Below are 12,143 nucleotides of genomic sequence, written 5' to 3'. Positions count from 1 at the left end.
GTAAAGTGCATCATAAAATGTAAATAAAGTGCTGTGCAGTTTTATAATAAAACAGTAAGTGCTAATATGCCCATAAGGATCATATAAATAAAGTGCAGTGCAATTATGCAATTGAACAATAGGTGTTAGTATGACTATGCAGACAATACAAGTGGTACTCAAAGACACAGCAGGTGTCAGAATGATCTGTATGTCTGCTGACCAGGAAAGCAATATGCCGTAAACAAAATTAAGGCGATAAATAGTAAATAACTTACAATGTGTGCTGTATATATTGATCCTGGGATAGACGCCCAGCCCCAACGCGCGTTTCAGTGCTAAGCCTTCGTCAGCCCTGACGAATGATAGAACTGGACATATTGGCAGATATAAAATAGCTAATTTAACAGATATTGTAAGACATGCATCGTTCTACAAGTAATGGTAAAATAAATAGTAGTAGAATAGTGATTATAACAGGGCAGGAGGGAAATGTTTCGCCAAGTTTTTTTTGTTTTTTGGTGAGAGGAAGACGAAGAGAGAGATAAGGCAGGACATTACATCTCTTCATAAACCGCACCCTCCTCATAGTAAAATACTAGGCATACGCATAGTCTACTGCATCCTATACAACCAAAAACATCCTTGCTTAAAAGCTACACAAATTTACAACAGAGCTGCAGGAGTTATAGGTCTCCCTCTCCCAAAGTCATGTCCTCCTTTGCTTAGTGCTTTGGGGGTGTCTAGAGTAGAGCATACTCTCCGTATTGTATTATATCACAGCAGAATAAGTCATTTCCTAATAGAGAAGATTAGTTATATGTAATGTATATACAGTGTCCATCAGAAATGCATATATGATAAGAAGAGCATGATGACAAAGTCTATGGTTTCTGACCTGTGAATGTCATACTTTACATCCATTTTTCTTACATGCAGAATGTAACTGTAACTTCCAAGGGACACTTGAAAATGGTTGTGATAAGGCAACTGGGAAATGCTTGTGCCGACCAGGATTTGTGGGAGAAAGGTGTGATTCTTGCCAGAGAGGCTACTATGATACATTCCCCAACTGCAAGCCCTGCCATTCCTGCTTCCAGTTTTATGATTATGAGCTCAGAGCCTTAAGCACACAGGTGCAAACTTTCCATAATATAACAGCCGGACAAGTCGGAAAGTTTGATGTGGACTTTGGACCTCGGGTGACCAGTGTTGAAGCTGAACTTCAGCGTATCCAGAGCCTATCTAGTGGATCTGGTATCTCAGACAGTGAGCTCCTGCGCACAGAGAACCATCTGACAAAAATGAGGTAAATGTTATAACTGCTTAAGAACATAGTGGTCCTACATGTGCACTGCTTCCCTAGTCCCAAAGAAATGAGTGGAGCACATTACTGCTCCATTCACACAGGACTTTTCTCACCTTGTTCTCGAGATCTGTGGAGTTTGTAAATGGTCGGACTAGGGGATAAATATTGCTTGTGGGTCAATAACTTAACGCAATTGACATGTGAAACATTTTCTCAAACTTTCCTTCTTGAATTTTACAGAGGAGACATGGGCCAACTAAATCCCGACCAGCACTTGGTGGACGGCTATGGTTCCCTTTCAGCTGACATAAATTCCTTGAGGACTGATTTTAACACTGTTAATGAGCTTTATCAGAGGAAAGTCACCCAACAAGGGAACAGCATCTCTACAAATGCCTTAGGTAGGCTTCTTCGCTTGGTATGATCTCCTTTAGGGTATGTTCACCCTTGGCAGATGTGCTGTAGAATTTACATCTACTTTAGCAGCAAAGTAGCTGCGATTTTACCAAATGTCAGGCTATGTGCACACGTAGTTTTAGGTGCTGTGGATTTTTCCACGCAGATTTGGAAAAATCTGCAGGTAAATTTTCAGGTCAAAAGGCCTGCGGTTTACCTGCAGATTAGCCTGCAGTTTAGCCCTGTGGTTTCACAGCTATACAATGGAGAAGGTGTGAAACCGCAGCGGATTCCGCACAAAGAATTGACATGCTGCGGATTTGAACCCACAGCAAATCCATGCGGAAAAATCCGCAGCATGTGCACAGCGTTTTTCAGTTTACCTTTGAAAACAATGGTACTGTACAATGCAGCTAAATCTGCTGCGGACCCGCAGAGCCTGAAACGCTGTGAATCCGCAGCAGAATCCGCAATGTGTGCACATGACCTTACCCACAAACTGCAGAAAAAAAAATATCTGCAATGAGTATTGATCAAGAACATATGCTGCAATTTTTCACCACCGATTTTACACTTTATATAGAGTGGAATCCAAGGCAGATTTGCCACAGTTTTGTGTTTTAACCTGCATTAGAAAATGTGTCCGTGTAAACATACCCTTAGTTCTACTCATTTTTTGGGGAAAAAACACCTTCAAACACAACGTGTGATTCACTCGAAAGGTTTGCATTATATTTGTAGGTTTATTCAGTAGCATTAATGCAGCCTACCAGTCATCACTAGAGGCAACCGAGAGGGTGGCGTTGGCTCAGACAACTATATCCCAATCAAGGGAGAGCAGAAGAGGGGTTAATGGCCTTGAAGGGAAGACAAAGGAATCAGTAATGGACCTTGAGATTCTGAAAGATGAACTGACCTACCCAAACCTGACTCCGACCATCAACCGGGTAATTATATAGGCAACTCTTATTAATGTATATCATCACATGGAGTAGTTTATTAATTATTTATAATATTACTAACTCTACCTACACCAATCTGTTATAGCTACTTCTAGATTATCTGATTAAACCTGCAAGTTCAAGATATAAACATAATAAAATTGTCTTGTATAAGATTATCTGTTTTCGGTTAAGTATAGCCAAATTTTAGGACTGATTGGACCATTGGGATAGAAGAAGAGCTACTACTGTAGATATCTCATTGTGGCTACATTCACACCACTGTATTTTCGGTCCGACCACACTCGGACCAATTCCGTTTTTTACACGGACCGAATGTCTGTATGAACAGAATTGCAGCATAGCCTTCTCAGTATTTTGTCTGAGACTCGCCTATACAAACAGGTGCACCAAAAAATTGTATCCTAGGTAGATTATCTGTTAGGAACCATTTTTTTGCAGACACATTGCGATTCTTTAATATAAAAAACTGTATTTGGTCTTGAAAATTTTAATAAATGCTGATCTATATAAACAGATGCCATACCGATGAAAAATTGGACGATTTTTCTTCTACACTCGTGTAAACTTGGCCTCACCCTCACTGTTTTACCTGCAGATTTACATATGAATCTTATATGACTCTTCTTAGCACCACTACAAGACATTACCCACATTGTCACTTATTTTTGATAAACCCACCCAGTATGTCATGTTACGGTGTCACAAATGTTGTTTCAGATGGATTATTTAGACAAAACTGACTGGTTTCAATACTTTTTGCAGATCTGTGAAGGTGTAAGAACAGAATCCTGCACACCAGAGAGCTGCCCTGGCATGGTGTGTCACAGGAGCAATGTTACCTTGTGCAAGGTGGGATCCAATTGCAGAGGAGCATTTCCTTTGTCCATGAATGCGCTAAGGAACACCGAGAAAACTGCCAAAGAACTCCAGGACCTGAATAACCAAATGCTGAAAAACACTCAGATGGTAAACCGGACCGTACACTCATTTTATGATGTTGAGACTGTGACTAAATGCATGTAGCCAATTCACATTACCATGTAAGTCTGAATAGCAGCACAGCTTTGGCAGTATGTAACGCCATGTTCACACACTCAGCATTTGGTCAGTATTTTACCGCAGTATTTGTACGACAAAACCAGGAGTGGGCGATAAATCCAGAAGTGGTGACGTGTTTCTGTGGCGCCCCTGAGGGATCAGCCGCCACAGAGGTACTGCACCTCCTCCTGAGGTGTGGTATCCCACCATCCAGGTAAGGTGGAGACACCTGACCATACTCCAACACCTGCACCCCACACCACAAAGTAGTGTAGCAAAGCACCTTCGGCGGCTCCCTGCTTGGAGTGTAGCAAAGCACTCCTTGGGGTTCCCTGCTTGGAACACGAAACGTGCTGGGAGGTGGGTGGAGTTTAGTTCACATAAAAGAGCGGGAAGAGTTGAGTCAGGCGTTCGGTTCAGTTCAGTCTTTCATTCAGTCAGTGAGTGAGGATTTAGAAGGACAGAGAGTGAGACAGAGAAGATCCCCGGGAGAGGGATGGAAGAAGGAAGTGCTGCAGCAGGCCACAGTGATCTGGGTCTGCTGGCACAGGAAAGAGACAGAGAAAGGAAGCTTGATTCTCCATTGGGAAGAAGGATTAGTACGGAGCGTAAGGAGAATAAGAGGACTAAGGATCAGTGTTGGAAGAGAGAACCCTTCCCAAGTTCACAGCGCAAGGCTGGGGTCCAGTCCCCGAGGTTGCATGGATACTAATGGTCCTGCAGCAGACACCAGAGGAATAGCAGTAGTGACCACTTTATTCCCAGACAAGACTTGGGGGCACAACAGCAACGATAGTGAGCCGGGACTAGGTAGAAGGAGTCCCCGAAGTAGGCTACAGCTGTCTGCCTTACAAGTAGAGTTCATAGGAACATCTGACAGGAGGAACTCCAGTGTAACTCAGTACTAGGGGTACTTCATTCAAAGGTGCTATAAGAGGAGACGTTCAGAAAAGGCACATATGTTGGCGGAGTGTTGTAAAGGAGGACTTCATCTTGCCTGGAAGTTGGCTGAGCTCCTGACCCAGAGGACACGGCACGGATGCGGGCACCTGTACCTGCAACAGACTGTGAGTAAAGCTTTGGAACTACATGCCCTGGTGTCCTCCACTTATTCCTGTGCCAACACGTCCAGCACTGCTACATCCCTTGCGTCCGACACTACACCATCTAAGTGTCACTTCACCTACACTGCCCTGGGACTACAGCCCTGCCTGTGGAGGGCTATAACATCACTGCTGCACCACACCATCTGTCCCGGAGGATCTGTCTGCAGCGTCGGCTTACATCTTCATTGCCGAACACCACAGGTGGCATCACAAATCATTCATAGACTTTCCCCTTTTTACAATGGCCGCCCAGGGCCACGGGCCGGGTCCCAGCTGCCGTGACATCTCTCATTGAAGCTCATCGGGCCCGGTACCAAGTACCCCACAGCCCTGGGAGGGTGACCCATTTCTATTATACTTTTCGTCTGATTGTTCCTCTCCTGGTTTTGGCTTACAAATACTTATGTAAAATACTGACTAATTACTGAATGTGTGAATGTGGCCTTATACACCCATGATCTTGCTCATGTGATCAGGGTTGGCCTCGTGCGCTCAATGGCACCGCCTGGACTCGCCCTTATGGTATGCCAATGAATCATGATGATGATGATTTATTGATACAGATGACCGGAATGTGGCCATATACATGCAAATCGCATACTTGAGGCCACATGTAGCGGCTCTCGACGCTGACACCGGAGAATCCTGACAGTGTGCGGTGCACATGCTGTGAGGATTCACAAGTCTGCAGTCACGCAGAGTGACTGCAGTTATTTATTAAAAGACCGGACAAACCCTTTAAGGTTATTTATTTTGGAAAAAAATAATTGGCATGCTACAACTGAGTAACATGGGATCTAGCATCAAGACAAACTGCGATTAAATTACTTTTGTGTTTTCTATCAAAAAAGGGATTGTCCAAAGTGCACCATCCATTTGAGGACAGGGATACAAACTCACTTGTGTTCCGCAATGTCTGCTTCACAGATACAAGAAGCTGAAAAAACATCCAATCAAATCAAGGATAGTGCCCAACAGCTGTCACAACAAGTGACCCGGACGAGGAGCCGCATGGAACAAGATATTGGAAGCACCAGACAGTTTATACAGCAAATCAGAGACTTCTTGACCGGTAAGGAGCATTTGTGTCTCATTAGACCACGTTCACACTATGAATGTTTAGTCAGTATTTTACCTCAGTATTTATAAGCGAAAACCAGGAGGGAACAATCAGAGGAAAAGTCTAATAGCAACACATCACCACTCCTGTATTTATCACCCATTACTGGTTTTGGCTTACAAATACTGAGGTAATATACTGACCAAATACTGAACGTGGCCTAATGTTGACTATTTTTCCATTGAAGAGCATGGTGACTCGTAAATGTGTTCAGAATATAGAGGACATGTTGAGTGCAGAGCTTGGACCCGTGCGGTACAATCAGGTGCTACCTGTGCAGACGACTTAATCTGACTACATGTCTGAGCAATAAGCCAAGCTGCTGACTTTTCACAATGTCGGCTTATCATATTAATAACAGCGCACCTCCATGGGATTACTTTCCTGAACTAGATCATACCTCCCGAGTAGCAGACAAGCACTCTTATTTCTTTGGAGTGAGAAGAAGGCATTGAACTGTGCAGGGTGAAAATGAATGACGGAGTATGTGAGCTGTCAGATCATTGTTAATATAAAGTACATACCGTAGAGATGACTGTGGGTTGTGAACACATCTTGTTTTTAACGAAATCCTGGTAACCTTTTCCTATTGAGTTTGAATAGATACTAGATGTGTGTTTTCACCGCCCACGTCCTTCTCTGCTTTAATTCATTACCAGATAATGAAGGAAAATGACTAAATTCCCTAATATTGCTACAATTCTTTATTTTTCTTAAAGGGAATCTATCACTAGGTTTTTGCTATGTAATTTGAGTGCATCATGATGTACAGACAGAGACCCTGGATTCCAGTGAAGTATCATTTACTTTGATGGGTACTGCAGTTTTGATTAAACACTACTGCAGAACTAGTTGTCCTCTGAATATTGAGTCCTGTATAACCCCACCTACACCACGGAGTTGCAGCTTTCAGCGTACACTGTGCATAGGCAGAAAAGTGCCAATCAATGATGGGGATGCAGTTATACAGAGCTCTTGAATATGGATGACTACATGGTAGAAGGTTTACTAGTCCCCTAGTGATAATCTCCTGATGAAAAAAAAATGATTCTATCAAAACTACAGTAAGCAGCCCAGTAAGTGACATTGCTGGAATCAGTGTCTGTGTCTCTACATCATGCTGCTATCAGGTAGCAAAAACCTGGTGACAGATTCCTTTTAATGTAATGAAGTGACTGTTCATTATCACAAACTGTTTTATTGAAAACATGGGGCCCAATTCATCATTTGTGGGGGTTTTTCACACTTGTGTCAAATTTTTTGGTTTTTTGAAAAATGGCAAATGATGACTCAGGTGATAACATCTGGTAACTAATCTCTATCCATGGAGCCATGCTAAACAAAAAACTTGGTGAATACATAAAAAAGTGACTTTTAAAAAAGGTTTGAATAGAAAGATGAGTTTGGAGTAAAGAAAAAAGGTTCAAAACACCAAAAACTAGAGAATAAAATGGCACAAATGCAATAACCAATTAGCCTCAACTCATCTAGACCAGCAATCTTCACACTGGTCTTGATTAGGGGGTGGGTGGAGAACTAGACTCCTGATTCATTAAGAGGCATACATGATGAGTGGTGCGCTCCTCGCCACAAATCTTACTTCAGTCCCTGCTGGAGTAAGATTTGTGGCATAGTAAACGCTGCTGCCCATCATGAGTTTGATGATTGGTGGTGACAACGCCATCTCCACCTGCTTTGTTGGAGCTGGGCAAAAATGTCGTAAGAATGCCAAAAGTTGCTAAATTTTGCAGCAGCTTGAGTTGGGTCCAAATTTTGCGACTTTTTAAACTTTTTCTGCCAGATTTCTGGCCTAAGAGCTTTGATGAATCGGGTCCATAGTGTGTTTGAACGTATGATCTCCCAGCCAGGGCCGACCTGAACGTATAGGCGAACTAGGCGGCCGCCTAGGGCGCCAACCCAAAGGGGGCGCCAGAGAAAAAATAGAAAAAATTATAAAAAATCTTTTCAAAAGGCAAAAAGTTTTAGGGATGGAAAGAAAAGTGTACATATTTAAGGGCAAATATGACGCAAGAGAGGTTGGCTGGGTTGGCAACAATTTCGATAGAATCTGAAGTTGCTAAACAAATTAATCTCGGTGACTTAGTGTCATCCTTTTCAAAAAAAAGGCAAGGAAACAAAAATTTTAATACCCTATGGTCGTTTTTGTTTTGTGTTATTGATTACTTTGCATATATTTGTCCTATACAACTTCTCAGAAGATTAAAGAGTTAGAAGAGAGTTAATTAATCATTGTTGTTGTGGTTTATTTTGCTCCTAAATTTATATCCCAAGTTTTCATCTACTGCCAAGAATAGTAGGGGCGCAACAAAATAGTTTCGCCTAGGGCGCCGTAACCTCTCGGGCCGGCCCTGCTCCCAGCACAGAATAATATCACGGAACCTGAAGTTTCACAGCACTGCTGGCAGTCACATCACAGTCCCACCTTTGATTTCAATGGACAATCCCCTTATGGAACAAAGATGTCTGTACTACACGAATCCATGGTTATTCAGCTCGTCTTGTAGTTGGAGTTTCAGAAATTATGGATCATTCTTGTGGCCAGTATTACTGTCAGATATTAGCCTCAGATGAGCTTTAAAAACTATGTCACAGGTGGCTTATACAGTAAACTGTGTTCCTGCAGGTCATGGGGGTAGTGGAGGATTTTACAGTACAAGGACAAGCCGGCATAAGCCTCGGTTTCAGCACAACATATGATAACCCTGGTCATAGCTCTAGTTGTGCAGTGTTCATACAATACTTGTGGTATGTAAATATGGGTTCTGAAGCAATGTACATAAAAGCAAATTAATGTGGGATCTCATTAGAGAAAAGATTTACATTTACATATTGCAAGCAAAAATATTCTACTGTTACGGGGTCAACAGGCAGAAGCTGATGAAAAATGTCTTGTGCCCATGTCCTCTCTATATAAAAACTTAGTAGCAAAGTCTATGTATACTAAGCAGTCACCCCCTCCATGAATGGGTAGGTGGTGAGTGGCTGTCTATTTTGGATTTTTCACCTGTGTGTTGCAACATCTTGCTATATGGGCTGGCTGCATCCTGTAGTGCATTTGTTCAAAGACCTGGGCAGGTAAGTGATGCTGCCCCTTTAACTGCTGTATTTTTGAATTTTTGGAGGATTTTAGTCCTCTTTTGTGGCTTTGCTATTAATTTAGTGATAGGACCCGCAAGCGTGAGGACCCGTGACATTAGTTTGTGAGCTTCCATATTATGGCCAAAATATCGACCAATACCTCACATATTTATATGTGTTTTGTGCACTTTATTTTTCAGGGTGCAGCCAAGCTCAGCACGTTGGGTCTTGTATACAGGGGTGTTCATATGGGGTGCATCTAGAGTACTGGCCAGCCTGCCTGATCGACAGTATGGCCGTGACTAATAGACTGTGAAGCAGACACTATGCATTACCTACATGTGAGCAGTGCCCTATACAGGCCTCTACTGTGCAAATGTATACTAAGCAGTCACCCCCTCCATGAATGGGTAGGTCGTGAGTGGCTGTCTATTTAGTATTTTGCAGCTGTGTTTTGCAACATCTTTGCTATATGGGTTGTCTGCATCCTGTAGTGCATTTGTTCAGAGACCTGAGCGAAAAATCAGGGGAGCTGCGGGAATAATATAAGAGCAAAAATTGGTCACTTTTCACCTGATGACAAGTCCTGTAACCTACCTGCCTCTTCTTATGGGATTCACAAATGGGTCTATAGGGTAATGGAGAACACGGGAGGGGGCAGAACCAAGGCATTACTGAAAAATAACCATTTTGGCCATTGCCATTGATTACATCCTCATAACCTTGCATAGACAGCTGTTTGAGTCCTTAATTTAAAGTCACTTTGAAATAATGAAGAAATATTACGAACTGGAACAATTGATAATTAAAGCCTTAATGTATTGGTTACTGGGAAGTAATTGTAATTGCGCTGCATTAATGGAGGAGAAGAACACAACGGTCATTTCTCGTTTGTCTGTTGTCAGAGCCGTCCACAGATCCAGCCACCATCCAAGAGATCAGCGAGTATGTCTTGTCTCTCAAGCTTCCCGATCCTTCCTCACTTCAGAGAAAAATTAGTGAGATACGTAACATAGCCGGAAAGTTACCGAATGTTGACACGGTCTTGTCACAGACTAAAGAGGATATCGCCAAAGCAAGGAAACTGCAAAGTGAGGCTGAGGAAGCCAGGTAAGTCCCGAAATATGATGCATGAAAGAAATATGTCAATGAAGAACACAACAAATACCGAATAAGCTAAAACTTTCCGATTGCCATACAGTATTAGTACTGCAAATCATGATAACTACTGCACAATGGTGCTCCACATGATATACTCCTAATGCGACATGGTGGCTCAGTGGTTAGCACTGCATCCTTGCAGCACTGGGGTCCTGGTTTCACATCCCACCAAGGACAAAATCTGCAACAAGTTTGTATGTTCTTCCTTTGTTTGCGTGGGTTTCCTCCTGGTTCTCTGGTTTCCTCTGACAATCCAAAGACATGCTGATAGGGAATTTAGATTTTGAGCCCCATTGGGGACAGTATCAATAATGTCTGTAAAGCACTGTGGAATTAATGGCGCTATATAAATGAGTAAAATAAATAAAATATACTGCTAGTGAATCAATGCCATTATATGAGGTGTAGGAGTATGGAAGAGCGTGAGAATGGTGGCTCTTTATTTTGAGTATCTGTGGGTCATGGGTGCCATAACTTTTAAATGGAACCTGTTATCTGCTTCATGTTGCCCATTCTGCAGGCGGCATGAATCATATCCTCACTGCACAATTCTAGCCATGTATGTTTTTCTCTGACATGCTCCTTCTGGCTTCTCCTCGCAATTGCTTCACGTGATTAACAGGTCTCTCTCTGTCAATCATCTAGATTGCTGGGAAGAGCTGGCTAGGGACAATGCCAGACTTGTCTTGTCTCTGGCTACAGTCTTGTAAGGTGGCCAGGGTGGTAGTCGTGGCAACGGGCTTTACGGTTCCCACACCCTGGTGCCCTACAGATGAGATACAAAGTCTTTTCCATTGTGTGTGCGATGTGTGCAGCAGAGTACTCACTTCAGTTGCTGGAGTCCCCTCGATTTTTGTCACTTCAGCTTCGTGTTTCCAGGTTCCATAAAACACTGCAGAGTCACAGTCCTTTTCTCCTTTTCAAACAGTTCAACTTTACTGATAACATGGCCACTCATCACTTTGGCAGCACAATTCACACAGAGCAGCATAACCTGCACTTTCCCTGCCTTTTGGGCAGACTCCATTCTTTCTGTATCCTCTCTTTCTGTTCTCCTGGCAATCCCTGCCATCTCTGTGGACAATCCGTGTCCCATCCATAATTCCTGCGTCACCAGCTCCTTGTCAGCCCCTTGTCCGGTTCCAATCGGGAAAGGCACCGATAGTGCCATCCTAGCGACTCCCCCCCTGGTCATAGACCCCGGATCCTTCCTGAGGATGGTTCTGATGAGCTGGTGCCCATCTTCACTACTCTCTAGCCTGGCGTCCATTAATACCTTCTGCAGCTTTATCCCCACGGCCTGTAATTGTCTCGTGCACTGCATGCACCGGTTGCCTTGGCTTCTCACTCTAATCAGGAAGTATCCTGACTATACTTCCCTGCTCTGTGCTTTTCCTCCCATTTAGTTAACCCCTGTGCTACCTATCTTCTACTCTATTCTTATACTGTTCTCTGTCTCTAATGTGCCCCTCCTCTATTCTACCTCACTATGGTCCTATGCTATCTAAGATCCTATTCTAGCCCTATTCCTATAACAGTAAACAACATCACAATGTATAGACATTACATTACATATCACATCAATAACAATGAGGTGCCACATGTAACTGCGAACAGCGTCCAGGAGAGAGAAGGCACATGAGGTTCCCCGCCTCCTCCTTGCAGTCTCAGGCTGGATCTTCTCTGAAACTCTGGAGTACTTAAGAGAAAAACACTTCTGGCTGCAACTGTGCAGTTTGGGCAGCATGAATCAGATGACAGATTCCCTTTACTGGTGAGAAAGCCCTTTGAAAATGGCCATACACATACATTGACAAATAAATACTGTTGAAATTTAAAGAGACTCTGTCAGCAAAGAATGACTGTTCAACGTAAGTAAGTCCCACCGCTTGATGTTTTACGGTGGAGCCAATCATTTATATACACCTTCCCACCTGCTTGGCTTCCCTCAATCTCCACCCTCTCTTCTT

At 43.0% G+C, this 12,143-nt stretch overlaps 1 protein-coding gene across 4 annotated transcripts in view; it reads left to right on the top strand.

Annotated features, from left to right (window-relative positions):
* The window catches only part of LAMB3 (laminin subunit beta 3), a 100,069-nt gene that overhangs the window by 74,779 nt on the left and 13,147 nt on the right, over nt 1-12,143 (top strand). For all 4 annotated transcript variants that reach the window (XM_073542416.1, XM_073542417.1, XM_073542418.1 and 1 more), the window contains 6 exons: nt 919-1,288; nt 1,529-1,689; nt 2,426-2,631; nt 3,412-3,615; nt 5,721-5,865; nt 9,918-10,122. In XM_073542416.1, coding sequence (XP_073398517.1) covers nt 919-1,288; nt 1,529-1,689; nt 2,426-2,631; nt 3,412-3,615; nt 5,721-5,865; nt 9,918-10,122 — 1,291 coding nt within the window. The remainder of the gene's footprint in view (nt 1-918; nt 1,289-1,528; nt 1,690-2,425; nt 2,632-3,411; nt 3,616-5,720; nt 5,866-9,917; nt 10,123-12,143) is intronic.

Source organism: Dendrobates tinctorius, unplaced genomic scaffold (genome assembly GCF_039654945.1).
Source record: "Dendrobates tinctorius isolate UK_male_01 unplaced genomic scaffold, ASM3965494v1 ptg000127l, whole genome shotgun sequence".
In the NCBI taxonomy this organism is placed as follows: Eukaryota; Metazoa; Chordata; class Amphibia; order Anura; family Dendrobatidae; genus Dendrobates; species Dendrobates tinctorius.
The sequence above is the reverse complement of the archived record's forward strand: the minus strand, read 5'-3'. Positions and strand labels throughout refer to the sequence as shown.